General features: G+C 43.9%; 1 protein-coding gene across 1 annotated transcript; it reads left to right on the forward strand.

The window, feature by feature from the left end:
* Window positions 1–1,295: 1,295 nt before the first annotated feature.
* LOC101354189 (orphan sodium- and chloride-dependent neurotransmitter transporter NTT5-like) lies at window positions 1,296–14,352 on the forward strand. Its single transcript, XM_004381823.1, has 11 exons — window positions 1,296–1,506; window positions 1,835–1,992; window positions 2,099–2,225; window positions 2,350–2,528; window positions 3,756–3,866; window positions 4,071–4,318; window positions 11,943–12,129; window positions 12,519–12,720; window positions 12,780–13,026; window positions 13,500–13,665; window positions 13,867–14,352. The coding sequence occupies exons 1-11, from the start codon at window positions 1,296–1,298 to the stop codon at window positions 14,350–14,352; spliced, it is 2,322 nt and encodes a 773-aa protein (XP_004381880.1).
* The last annotated feature ends 562 nt before the right edge of the window (window positions 14,353–14,914 follow it).

Here is a 14,914-nt window from a genome sequence, read left to right on the forward strand (position 1 = left end):
GACCTCATACCACCAAGAAGGGAGCACCGGGAGTAGAGCGCGTCCTTTGGACCCAAGATTCCTGCCCAGAGATGCTCCTAGTCTGGGGCAAGACTGATGATGACCAGGACCTTCCTCCAGAGCCGACAGAGAGAGAAAGCCTTCCTCTGGAGCTGACGCCCTGAATTTGGACTTCTAGCCTACTAGACTGTGAGAAAATAAATTCTCTTTGTGAAAGGCATCCACTTGTGGTATTTCTGATAGAGCAGTGCAAGATGACTAAGGCACCTGGTAACCACTTATAATCTTTGGTTTCCATATATTTGCTTATTTCATATAAGTGAAATCATACAGTGTTTGTCTTTTTGTGACTGACTTATTTCACTCAGCATAATATTTTCAAGGTTCATGCATGCTGTGGCTTGCATCAGAACTTCACTTCTCTTGATGGGTGTAGAATATTCCATTGTATGTGTACGCCACTTTTTGTTTATCCAGTCATCTTGTTATTTATGGTTAGGAGCTTGGCTGCTAACCAAAATGTCGGCAGTTCAGATCTACCAGCTGCTTCTTGGAAACCCTATAGGGCAGTTCTACTCTGTCCTACAGGGTCACTATGAGTCGGAATCAATTCAACGGCAACGGATTTGGTTTTTTGGTTTTTATACCTTTGGAGGAGCCCTGGTGGCACAATGGTTAAGAGCTCAAACTGCTAACCAAAAGGTTGGCAATTCAAATCCACCAGCTGCTCCTTGGAAATCCTATGAGGCAGTTCTACTCTGTCCTATAGGGTCGCTATGAGTCAGAATCCACTTGACGACAACGAGTTTGGGGTTTTTTTTTGGATTTTATGCCTGTGGATGTAATTCCATTTGGAAATGGGGTTTTCTTTGTTATGTTAATGAGGCCATCAATGTAGAGTGTGTCCAAGGAGCGGCTGGTGAATTTGAACTGCTGACCTTTTGGTTAGCAGCTGTAGCTCCTATCCACTGTGCCACCAGAGCTCCGAAATACAAACCAAACCCATTACCATCGAGTTGATTCCAACTCATAGCGACCTTATAACATTTACTAAATATTTTGAAAGCCATCTTACTTGTAAGACGAGAAAAACTGAGTGTCGAAGAGATAAAACTATTTCCCCAAAGTCGGTAACTAGTGAGAAGGGCCAAGATTTAAACTCTGGTCTTCATTGAGCTAAACCCTTGCTGTCATAGAAGTCTACAGTCTAGTACCTGAGACATGTCCTCTAAAGTCTCCTGTTCTCGGTAACCCCAAGATTTCCTCAGGATTAGTGATCCTGTAAGAAGAAAGCCATGGCGTCCTTAGAGGAAATTTCTGATATGCCAGATGAAGAGCTTTCCAGAAAATACAAACCTTCCAATCTTAAGGAGATTCGGACCGCCAAGACTCAAAACTCCTTTGCTGAGACTAAAAAAACTGAGAACATCTTGATCCAGGTTGCCTTCTCTGTTGGGCTAGGCAGCATCTGGCGTTTCCCTTACATGTGTCATCGGAATGGAGGAGGTAAGGCCAGGGGCTTGGATTCTGTGTTTTAACGAAGGAGTTTCTTTAAGGCTGGGAGCTTGGACTCCTGGGTCCTAGGGGAGGAGAGAATTGGAAGCTTGAACTCCTGGATCTGAAAGTAAAAGGAGCTGGGGGCCTCGACTCCTGAGTTCTGGAGGAGGAGGGGGCTTGGGGTCCAGACTCCTTGGTTTGAGGGTGGAAAGAGCTGGGGGCTGGATTAATAGGTCTGAAGGTTGAGGGGGCTGGGCACCCAGACTCCTAGGAGATAAGGGGGAGAGGGACCGGGACACTTCTGTGCCTAAGCACAGCCCCTGGCTCCCTTCCTCAGGCAGCTTTATCCTGATGTATTTCTTCATGCTCCTCCTGGTCGGGACTCCACTCTTGTACATGGAGATGGTCATGGGGCAATGGCTGCGTGTGGACAACATCCGGGTCTGGAAGCAGCTCGTCCCCTGGCTGGGCGGCGTGGGCTACACTAGCATGCTGGTGAATGAGGGGCCCAGCCAAGAGCCATCCCAGCTCACCCCTTGTGGTCTCCAGGTCCCCTGTCTTCACCCACCCTGCTCCTCAAGCCCACTGTGTCCACCCCCAGGTGTGCTTCTTGGTTAGCCTGTGTAACAGTGTCATCATCTCCTGGAGCCTCTCCTACCTGGGCCACTCCTTCCATCACTCCCTACCCTGGAACCAGTGTCCACTGGTGAAGAGCTCCAATGAAACTGGTGAGGAGGGGGAGAGAGGGCCAGCAGGGCCAAGGGAGGCAGAGGCACTAAGGAGAAGGAGATGGGAAGGGAAAGCAAGGGCTGGCCTCAGTGAGGTGATGCCTAAGTCCCTGGATCCCCCCAGACTTCTCCTGCCTTCAGACTGTGCCCTACCAGTACTTCTGGTACAACACTGCCCTGCACGCATCAGGCAACATTGAGGAAGGGGTTGAGGCCCTCGTTCTGAACCTCACCCTGTGCATCTTCGCAGCCTGGTTACTCCTCTTCTTAATCATGATCTCAGAGCTAAAGATTTCAGTGTCGGTAAGCCACCTTGTCTGCTGACCCCACACCCACTTCCCCTTTGAAAATCCAAAGATCCCTAGACTCCCTGCCCCCATGCCATCCATACTATCCAAGTCCTTGCCAGTGGATTGCTCTTCTCCAGTTCCTATAACCGTCCACTTCCCACACTCTCACACCCACCCAGAGGACAATGTCAGATGTGGCCACCCAGCATGTCCATCATGGATCCTGACAAAGATGGTGTACTCTTCTCAGGCACCCATGTCAACCGCCCCTCTCTTGCAAAGAACTGCCATTCTCCCATCCATGACATGAATGAGTGCCTCTTATTAATCCAACTCCTTCGCCATCCCTCAACCCCAAGTCACTGCATGCAGAGAGCTATGGGCAGCCTTTTAAATCAGATCACTGCCCCTCACCCCTAGCCCTGTATCCTCCTTATTCTTGCATTTTGAACAGTGCACGATACCCCCAAAGGAGCTGATTGGCATCAGTTCTTTTACAGAGTTTCCAATTTGGAACATTTTATTCCAAGTCATCCTTCCAATCTGTTCCCTGGCACCTGAGCCATATTCCCCTTACATGGAAATTTTATTTCAGCATATTTATCAGATCCTCCAAATCATTTTGGTTAACTCTACCTGCATCTTCTGACCTCTGCATCTATGTCAACTTTCACCTCATGCGTCCGTGAAAACTCAACTCACCATCTCTTCACAGTCTCCCAAATAATCCACTTATAGTAAAGATTTAGTAGGGGCATACTGAGAGAAAGGACTTACCTCACTTACCCCAGAGCCAAAAACATTAAAATTCCTATGAATCATGTTACTTTCTCCCAAAGTCTCAGTTTTGTTCCTCCCCTTCACCTACAAAGTTGTTTCATACAGCCTTCAGCCTTACTGGCTACTTTCCTCTTTGCAGTTTCTCACACATAGGCCGTAAAAACAAGGCCCATCAATTAACAATGTCCAACTGCCCCACATTTAAAGGCCATTTTTACTTGAAGTCTCACCCCCCATCCCTAAGAAGCTTATTGAGAGATATTTTCCCAAACAACAGTGTTCTCTCCCTCAAATAATCCTACCATAGCTCCCTTTTGTTACCTCTGGGCCACTCCAACACCGATCACCTCCCATCTTTCTATTCTTGCTGACTTGTAGTCCCCTGCGAATGCTTGCCTCTGTCCTTACCTCCTTCCCACTTCTCCTGACTTCTGGTTTATATCCTGACCTGCCTGGCTAGATGCTGATTTTCTCGGTATTCCTCCCCTACATCATCCTCTTCTGCCTCCTCATCCGAAGTCTCTTCCTGGAAGGTGCAAGTGTCAGCCTCAAACGTGTGGTGACCACAGAGGTGAGGCCGGAAACTCCAAACCCTCTCCCTCCTTCAACTCCCAAGGCTTCCTCTGAGTCTCCTTCCCCGACATCTTCTTTTCTTCTCCTGCACCAGCCTATCCCTTGTCCTTCTCCTCTCTACCCCAGCCTGCCCCTCTCCCAGACCACTGGTGGTTCCACCCTCTGAGCCCATACCCCAAATCTCACTCACTCCCATCTACAGCTCTCTGCCTTTGCCTCGCTGGACCTATGGCGTCAAGCAGGAGGCCATGTGCTCTATTCCCTGAGTTTGGGCATGGGGACCGTCATCACCTTCTCCTCCTACAAGGCTCAAGGCAACGTCCAAGACTATTTCCAGGTGGCCTTCATGGTAATCCTGGTCAACCTGTTGACCTCACTGCTGTCCACAGCCGTCGTGTTTCTAGTGCTTGGGTTCTGGGCCACCACCAGTGGTCCCGCCTGTATTGAGAAGTGAGTAAGCACAACCTTGCAAGTCCAAACAAAAGCCCCCCTCTGTCTACCTTAGCAATATCCCAGCTTCATGGGCCTTCAAACTGAGGGCCTCTCCATTAATAATTATAATGTCACATTTATTCTCAGAGAAAACAGCTTAAAGGGGAATACTCCTTAATATCCACCACTTCATGGATAAGAAAATAGTCTCATAGAAGTGACTGTGCTAAGATTTCCATAAATTGCAAATGGAGTAAAAAAAAATCTTGTAATCAATTATTTAACTCACAGATGAGAAGAAACCAGCCAAGCATTTAATAACAGAATGGGCTGGCAGTAGCTATTGGAATCTCGAAGAGCCCCAAACATACAAATAAATCACTTGGTCCAACAATTCTCCTCACCTCATCCCCAGGAATTTTGCCAAGGAAGTGTCAAGGCCATCAAGCAAGCAGAGGAACTGTGCATAGTCTTATGGTGCTCAGATTTATAGGCCCAGCTGGAATAGAATCCAAAAATGAACCAAAACCATCTAGAGCTACAACCAGACTCTCTCCAACTTAAATAATGACAACTTCAGAGGAATTAGAGGTACAGAACATACACAAGTTGGGAGTTTTGCTCAAGGGTAAAGTGAGCTCGCCTTAATCCCATTTGAAGGCAAAGAAAAACTCATCTAATTAAAACTTACCCCATATCTAGCTCAACTCAAGTCTTAAGAGGAATTTAAACAATAGCGCCTCATCCTAACTGCTTGTTGCAATAAAAGGCTTGAACTTACTGGGACTGAACAAAATAAAACAAATAATATACTTCAGTCTCCTTTGCTCTTCTATACACAATGTCCAGAACAAAATAAAAAATCATAAAACATTCCAAAAAAATAGGAAAATATGACCCATAGTCAAGAGAAAAAAAAGAAGATCCACAGATTGCCCAGACATTAGAACTAGAAGACAAGAACTTTAAAGCAACCATTATAACTAAGTTAAATAATTTAATATAAAAGGTTAATAAAATATGTGAAGGTAATGAGGTATATTAGAAGAGATATGGAACTGTAAAAGAAAGCATAATGGAATGCTGAAACTGAAAAAGTAGATAAAATGAAAGTTTCACTGGATGGGTTTAATGTGAATTGGAGACAGCAGGAGAATCAGTTAACTTGAAGACAGCTGATTAGAAGTTACACAAAGTGAAGCACACAGAGAAAAAAAGATTGAGAAAAACTAAACAAAGTATCAGTGACCTGTAAAACTAATATGCGTATAATTGGAGTCACAGAAGGAGAGAGACGATTGGGGCAGAAAATTTTTAATACATAGTGGACAGTTTTTTTTCCAAACTGAATGAAAATCATCAACCCACAGATCCTAGAATCTCAAAAACTCCCAAGAGCTGGCAGGGTACACAACAGAGAATCCCCGATGGAACGGGACAAAAGTGTGGAGCAAAACACAAATTCATGTAAAAAGGCTAGACTTAATGGTCTGACTGAGACTGGAGGAACCCCGAAACTGTGGACCCCAGAACTGAAACCATTCTCGAAGCCCACTCTTCAGACAAAGATTAGGCAGGACTATAAAACAAAAAATAATACATACGAGGAATGTGCTTCTTAGTTCAATCAGATACATGAAACCAAATGGGCAGCTCCTGTCTGGAGGCAGGATGAGAAGGCAGGAAGGAACAGGAATTGGTCAAATGGACACTGGGAACCCAGAATGGTAAGGGGGAATGTGTGTCATGTTGTGGGGATTATAATTAATGTCACAAAACAATATGTATATAAATTTTTGAATGAGAAATTAACTTGAGCTGTAAACTTTCACATAAAGCACAATTGAAAAAGAAAGAAACAAAGAAAAAAAAATCCCAAGAGGATAAATATAAAGACAATCACACCTTGGCACATCATAATCAAATTTCTGAAATCCAAAGATAAATAGAAAATGTTTAATGAGGAAAAAGAAGAAGTACATTACATACAGTGGAATAATGATAAGATGATGACTGACATCTCATCAGAAACAATGGAAGTCAGAAGACAATGGAATGAAATCTTTTAGCATGCTGAAGGAAAAGATTTGTCAACATAGAGTTCCATGTTGTTATTGTTAGGTGCTGTCGACTTGGTTCCAACTCACAGTGACCCTCTATAGAACAAAACGAACCACTACCCAATTCTGCATCATCCTCACAATTGTTGCTATGTTTGAGCCCCTTGTTGCAGCCACTGTGTCAACCCATCTCATCAAGGGTCTTCCTCTCTTTTGCTGACCCTCCACTTTACCCATTATTTGCAGTGTTTCCATAATTTGTTATGATCCACACAGTTGAATGCCTTAGCATAGACAATAAAACCCAGGCAGACATCTTTCTGGTATTCTCTGCTTTCAGCCAAGATCAATCTGACATCAGCAATGATATCCCTTATTCCACATCCTCTTCTGAATCCAGCTTGGATTTCTGGCAGTTCCCTGTTTATGTACTGGTATAACCATTTTTTAATTATCTTCAGCAAAATTTTACTTTTGTGTGATATTAATGATATTGTTCAATAATTTCCGCATTCTGTTGGATCACCTTTCTTTGCAATGGATACAAATATGGATCTCTTCCAGTTGGCTGGCCAAATTTTTTAGCATAGATGGGTGAATGTTTCCAGCATTGCATCCCTTTGTGGAAACATCTTAACTGGTATTCTGTCAATTCCTGAAGCCTTGTTTTTTGCCAATGTCTTCAGTGCAGCTTGGACTTCTTCCTTCAATACGATTGGTTCTTGATCATATGCTACCTCCTGAAATGGCTGAACATCTACCAATTCTTTTTGGTACAGTGACTCTGTGTATTACTTCCATCTTCTTTTGATGCTTTCTGGGTCATTCAGTATTTTGTCCATAGGATCATTCAAAATTGCAACTTGAGGCTTGAACTTTTTCTTCAGTTCTTTCAGCTTGAGAAATGCTGAGTGTGTTCTTCCTTTTGGTTTTCTAACTCCATGTCTTTGCATATTTCATTATAATACTCTGTCTTCTTTAGTGTTGTCTTAGTCATCTAGTACTGCTCTAACAGAAACACCACAAGTGAATGGTTTTAACGAAGAGAAGTTTATTTCCTCACAGTCAAAGTAGGCTAAAAGTCCAAATTCAAGGTTACAGCTCCAGGGGAAGGCTTCCTCTCTCTCGGCCTTCCCATCAGTGTTCCCCCAAACTAAGAGCTTCCAAAGGACGCGCTCTGCTCCCGGCACTGCTTTCTTGATGGTATGAGGTCCCCAACTCTCTGCTTACTTCCCTTTCCTTTTATCTCCTAAGAGATAAAAGGTGGTGCAGGCCACACCCCAGGGAAACTCCCTTTACATTGGATCAGGGATGTGACCTGGGTAAAGGTGGTGTTACAATCCCACCCTATTCCTCTTTAACAAAAAATTACAATTACAAAATGGAGGCCAACCACACAATTCTGGGAATCATGGCTCAGACAAATTGATACACACATTTTTGGGGGGACATAATTCAAACCATGACAAACGTCCTTTGAAATCTTCTGTTCATATCTTTTACTTAATCATTTCTTACATTCATTTTAGCTACTCTACATTCAAAAGCAAGTTTCAGAGTTTTTCCTGACATCTATTTTGGTCTTCTCTTTCTTCCCTGTCTTTTAATGATCTTTTACTTTCTTCATTTATGATGTCCTTGATGTCATTCCACAACTCTTCTAGTCTTCGGTCATTAGTGTTCAATGCGTCAAGTCTATTTTTGAGATGGTCTCCAAATTCAGATGGGATATACTCAAGATCATATTTTGACTCTTGTGGACTTGTTTTAATTTTTTTCAGCTTCAACTTGAACTAGCATATGAGCAATTGATGGTTTGTTCTGCAGTCTGCCCCTGGCCTTGTTTGATGATGTTGAGCTTTTCCATCATCTCTTTCCACAGATGTAATCGATTTGATTCCTGTGTTTTCCATCTGGTGAAATCTACATGTGCAGTCACCACTTATGTTGTTGAAAAAAGGTATTTGTGATGAAGAAGTTGTTGGTATTGCAAAATTCTATCATGTGATCTCTGACGTCATTTCTTTCACCAAGGCTATATTTTCCAACTACTAATCACTCTTTTTTGTTTCCAACTTTCACATTCCAATCACTAGTAATTATTAATGCATCTTGATTTCGTGTATGATCAATTTCAGACTGCGGAAATTTGTAAAAATATCAATTTTCTCATCTTTGAAATTAATGGTTGGTGTGTAAATTTGAATAATAGTCATAATAACTGATCTTCCTTGTAGGCATATGGATAGTATCCTGTCACTGACAACGTTGTACTTCAGGATAGATCTTGAAATGTTCTTTTTGATGATGAATGGGATGGCATTCCTCTTCAATTTGTCATTCCCAGTGTAGTAGATCATATGATTGTCTGATTCAAAATGGTCAATACCAATCCATTTCAGCTCACTAATGCCTAGGATATCAATCTTTCTGTGTTCCATTTCTTTTTGTGTGTGTGTGCTTTAAGTGAAAGTTTACAGCTCAAGTTATTAATTTCTCATACAAAAATTTATACACGTACTGTTATGTGACACTAGTTGCAATCCCTTTAATGTGACAGTATACTCCCCCTTTCCACCCCAGGTTTCCTGTGTCCATCCAACCAGTTCCTGTCCCTTCCTACCTTTTTATCCTGCCTCTGGACAGGAGCTGCCATTATGGTCCCATGTATCTGCTTGAACTAAGAAGAGCACTCTTCACAAGTATTATGTTATGTTTTATAGTCCAGTCTCATCTTTGTCTGAAGAGTGGGCTTCAGGAATGATTTCAGTTCTGGGTCAACAGATCATCCAGGGGCCATAGTTTTGGGTGTTCCTCCAGTCTCTGTCAGACCATTAAGTCTGGTCTTTTTACATGAATTTGAGTTCTACTGCACAGTTCTCTCCCACGCTATCAGGGCCTCTCTGTGGTGTTCCCTGTCAGGGTGGTCAATAGCAAGGCATCATCTAGTTCTTCTGGTCTCAGGCTGATTGAGTTTCTGATTTATGTGGCCCTTTTGTCTCTTGGGCTAGTATTTTCCTTGTGTCTTTGGTGTTCTTCATTCTCCTTTACTCCAAGTGGGTTGGGACCAATTGATGCATCTTACATTGCCGCTTGCAAGCTTTTAAGACACCAAACACCACTCATCAAAGTGGGATGCAGAACATTTTTTAATAAACTTTGTTATACCAATTGACCTAGATGTCCCCTGAAATCCATTTTTAATGACTTCCAATTTTCCTAGATTCATACTTCATACATTTCAATTATTAATGGAATTTTGCAGCCATTTCTTCTCATTTTGAGTTGTTTCACATCAGCAAATGAAGTTCCTGAACGCTTTACTCCATCCGCATCATTAAGGTGGACTCTACTTTGAGGAGACAGCTCTTCCCAGTCATATTTTAAGTGCCTCCCAACCTGAGAGACACATCTTCCAGCACTTTATCAGACAGTGTTCCACTGCTATTCATAAGGTTTTCTCTGGCCAGTTTTTTCAGAAGTAGACCACCAGGTTCTTCTTCCTAGTCTGTCTTAGCCTGGAAGCTCAGCTGAAACCTGTCCACCGTGGGTGATCCTGCTGGTATTCAAAATACTAGCGGCAAAGCTCCCAGTATCACAGCAACACCCAAGCCACCACAGTATGACAAACTGACAGATGCATACTGGAGATTTCCATATTCAGGAAAAATATCCTTAAACAATTAAAATGAAAGAAAGACATTTCCAGATAAAATAGATAATTCACCACCAGTAAATCTGTACCAAAAGAAATACTAAAGGAAATTCTTGAGACTAACGAGAAATACTTGATTTTTATTTAGATTTCACAAAAATGCACAGTTGAAAAGTAGTTTCACATACCCAAGTTGTTGCAAACATACTTAGAAGTTTCCAATAACTTAATAACTTATCCCTTTAAATTTTAAATTAATTAAAACAAATACAATTTTAAAATCCAGTTCCTCAATCATATTAGTCATATTGCAAGAAATCAGTAGCCACATGATGCTGATGGCTACTGTGTTAAACAGCACAGCTCTAATCACCAAAAACAAAGACGTACCTAAAAAGACAATAGAGAAGATAAAATGGAAACAAAGAAAAATTATTTAATATAAAAAAGGGGACAGAAAAAAGAGGAACATGGAATAGATGAGACAAAAAAAAAAAAAAAAGCAAGAGAGTAAGCATAAATTCAACCATATCAATAAGTACATTAAATAAACACTCTCCCTTAAAAGGCAGAGATCGTCAGACTAGATTTTTTTTTTAATACAATAAATACCCAACTATATTCTGTTTGCAACAGAAGTCCTTTATAATGACACAGATAGGTTTAAAGTAAGAGAATGGAAAACAACATACCATGCAAATGACTAATTATAAGAACGCTGGTGTGGCTACATAATATCAAATAAAGTCAAAACTTTATTTTTATTTTTATCCTTTCCACTACAAGACAAGTAGTGATACCAGATATTAAGAAGAACATTTCATAATGACAAAAGGGTCAATTTAGCAGAAATACTGAATTGTCTAAATGTTTATGCACCTAATAGAGTTTCAAAATAGATATAATTTTTTTTTAGATAAACGTGAAATCATAGTTGGAAGTTTGAAACGAAAGATTATTAGTGGTTACCAAGAGTGGGAGGGAAAGGGAAAGAGGGGGAGTTTTTGCTTATGTTAATGGTGGTGGAATGATTGGAAAAGGATAGTGAGAATGTTTGCACAGTTTGAAGAATGTGATAGATGTCACTGAATTGTACATGTAGAAATTGTTGAGATAGTGTAAGTTTTGTTATATATATTTTCACCACAACAATTTTTTAAAAACACAACTGAGAATCTGGCAACATTTAGTTAGATTAAGTAAATGTTTATGCTTTATTGTCCAGTGACCCCTTTCCCAAGTGTATATCCTAAAGAAATTCTCAAATAAACCCTGTAAATGGCTGGTCATCATGGCGATGTTTGCGATCACAGGGGTGGAGTCCTTAACTGGGGAATCAAATATAAAATGTAGTAAATGTATACTATGGGATACAGTGCAGAAGCTAGGAGATATCACCAAAAAATGGAGTGAAAAAAAAGCAATAAACAGAAAACTATTTATTGTACAATATTACTTCAGCAAATTAATGACACACACACAAAAAATAACATTACATTTTTTTTCACAAAGAAACACCCATAATTAAGGCCATCCATCAAATATACGAGAGTGGGTAGCTGTAGAAATTGGAGAAAGAATGAAATTCAGAGATGAAGGAGGACAAACTTAAATTAAATTAAACAAGACTTTGCCCTGCCAGTTGAGAAAAAATGTATTCACTTCACACCTGAGGAGAGAGAAAATGTTGAGGAACACCAGCTATTACAAATATAAAATCCTGGGACCTTTAGATAGAGTCCCCACTGTGACTCATCCCAAGTCCATTTGATTATCTTCCGGTCACTGCCCAGGCGTCCTTGCTACTCAACTGGAGGCATTTCAGGCAAATCACTTACCTCTCCAGTCCTTGGTTTCCCTGGTTTGCAGACAGCAGAGGGTCCTACTTCTTCTCCATCAGCCTTCTCTTCTTCTACTTCCTTTTCAGGAGCATCTCAAACCTAATGAATCTGATATCCGAGGGGGTGCTGCCTCAAGATGCCAGACCCCCAAAAAACATCCTGCTCCTGCAAAGTCTAGACTACCTAGACTGGATCAGCAACATCCCCCAAAACCTCCAGTACCAGATCATCCAGCTTACCCCTTCCTGCAGCATCAAGACACAGAAGGAAAAGGTATGTTTGTGAGGGTGACAAAGGTGCTTCCCATAGGCCCCAGAAGGCGTTGGGAAATGTATTTTCAAGCAGCCTTGTGGACCACGTAAGCATCTTCTGAAGCTGGTAACAGTCATGATCATGTTCCCCCCATAATTTCCTAAGTGCTGGGTTGTTGCTAAGTTTTGCTCTACATCAATTCTCACATAAACTGAGGTCCCTGTTTGTTAGAGGAGGAAACTGAAGCCCCAAAATGTAAAGCTCACTTAGTGAGTAAAACCAAGGAGAGCAAACAACCAACTGCTCTGCTCTTCTGCCCGAGATAGACATTGCTAATCAATCACAGCACCATTTCCCCAGCCCACCTCCATCCAGACATGCCACTGCCTCAGAGCCCTTCTCCCCCACAGTTTATGGAGGGACCTGGCCTGGTATTCGTGGCCTTTTCTCAAGTCATCTCGTTGTTCCCTGGCGCCCCTTTCTGGGCCATCATCTTCTTCCTGGCTCTGCTCATCACGGGGCTGGGCACCTTGATAAGAATCTTGGAAGGCGTTGCCCTTCCCCTCCAGAATGCCATTCCCGTCTTCAGAAAGCATCCCAAACTGCTGTCAGGTACCATGGACTCTGTTTCCAGCCAAAATCCTGCCCTGCCACACCCACTCCCTTCCCAGCCTGCCCCCAATCTCCTGGGCTCACTTCAACCCCTGGCCCAACCCTACACGTGGACCTCATTGTGGCTAACCCTGCCTCTGACTTAGTGGTCATCTGCTTGGGAGGTCTTCTGGGCAGCCTGGTCTTTGCCAGCCGCGCTGGCAGCTACATCATGTCTTTGTTTGATGAACACCTGGTCTCGCTGGTCCTTATCATCGTTGTGACCTTCCAGAATGTGGCACTGGCCTGGATCTATGGAGCCAGCAGGTGATTTCCAAGCCCCGGGGACTGCCCAGATGGAAACCCCATCTCAAGTTGATGAGGAGGGCTGGGATTTGACCTTCTCCCTCTGTCCACTCCTCAGCAGAGAGGTCCATCTGGGAGCTGCTGGAATGTAGGAAGGAGCAATCAGAGGGCAGCATTGTGGCTCCCAGGAAGCCAGCAGTCGGGACCTGGGGAACTCTGGTTCCCCTGGCAATGGCCACATGGGCTAGTCTGATGGCAGAGAGCCGGGGCAGTGTAATGGCAGATGGGGGACCACATCCTGGATCAGAGGATCCCATGGAGGAGACTAGATGAAGGCCTGGTAGACCCTAGCAATCCCTAAGAGTTGGAAACTCATAAGAAAACCAAGGGACTTGGGCAAAAGGTTGGCGGGTCCCACCTCCCAAGGACTCCAGGCGCTTGTGACTAGAGGAGGGCTCCTTCACAGACATCCTTTCCCATTGCCCCAACCCCAGGTTCCGGGAAGAAATGTTCATTGAGCTGGGCCGCCTGGTATGGTCCATCTTCACCTTCCTGTGGTGCTATGTGACCCTGCCAGGGCTGCTGGCCCTCCTTACCATCTGCTTCATGCAGCTGTACCAGAAGGCACCCCCCTACTACATCGCCTGGAATGCCAGTGGGGTGAGAGCCCCCCACCTTGGCTTCTCAACCCCTGATTAGATCTCCCACCCTACAGAACCCCGGGTCTGGGCCCCTACCACCCCAAGGAACCCTTCACCAGCTTCCCATTGCCTGGGGAACCTGATATCCAGCATCACATGGATTGAACCCCTCTCACTGTCTCTTCCTGTCACCCTGCCTTCCCCCTCTCTCTGCCCCCAGAGCCAAGAGGTCAAACTGCCCTACCTGCCAAGCTCCTTGAACTGGCTTACTTTAATTCTCATCTTCATTCTCCTACCAATCCCGGCCCTCCCACTCCACCACTGGTGGAACCTCCAGGACCCCACTCCCTCTGATCCCATTGAAAAGACACTGCCCTTCAAAAAGGTGTCCCTCAAACCCTTGCCATGGCAAACACAGCCCATGGGGAATGCCACCGTCACACCCCAGGACACAGTCAGCGAGGACTCATCAATGGAGCCTAACCTGGACTCTTTATGGCAGTTCAACTTCCCCCAGTCCAGGAACAGCCTGGTGTCTTCCTGGTTCAGCCTGCCTCTGGCTGCCTCTCAGCTATCCGTACTCTCCATAAGAAGTGTCAGTCCATCCCTCTCGAGGCAAGTTAGCCCAGCCAACAAGGCCGTGGACAACAGTAACCTGCACAGGGAGGCCACGGAAGGAAATCTGCACAGTAAATCTGCTAAGTAACCGGTGACATTACCCATTTTTTCCAAGACAGCATATCTGTCCAATTACCGGTGGCATCCGTGCCCATTTTGCTACAGGAATAATTGGTTCTGCCAGAAAGGAGGAGGAGGGGCACATGGAAAATCTGCCTGGAAACTGCTAACATCACTCATTTGGCCTAGGAAGGAAATGTTCAACTGGGGAGCTCTTTCCTACCCTAGACTACTACCACTTCTACTAAGAGGAACACTCTGCTCTGGGACTGGAGAACTCAGAAGGAATCAACTCAACCTCTCATGGGGCTGGACCTAGGGGCCCTTTTTTCCAAGTCAAGAGGGAGCACCCTTTTGGCCTGGTGGGAATGGGTCTCGCAGCTGTTTCCAGGACCCAACTACCCCATTTATCATGGAGATCAAGGTGTTCTCTTCAACCCGCAGCCACCACCCCTCACCACCAAACTGGGTCAGTGTTGCCACTACCTTCTCCAGGGCTGCCCTCTTAGAATAAGGCTGGAACAACAATGCTGTTGGTAAATAAATGAGTCCACTGGGACCCCAAAGCACAGGCTCCGGGCACAGCATCC

This window comes from Trichechus manatus, unplaced genomic scaffold (genome assembly GCF_000243295.1).
Source record: "Trichechus manatus latirostris isolate Lorelei unplaced genomic scaffold, TriManLat1.0 scaffold00087, whole genome shotgun sequence".
Classification (NCBI taxonomy): domain Eukaryota; kingdom Metazoa; phylum Chordata; class Mammalia; order Sirenia; family Trichechidae; genus Trichechus; species Trichechus manatus.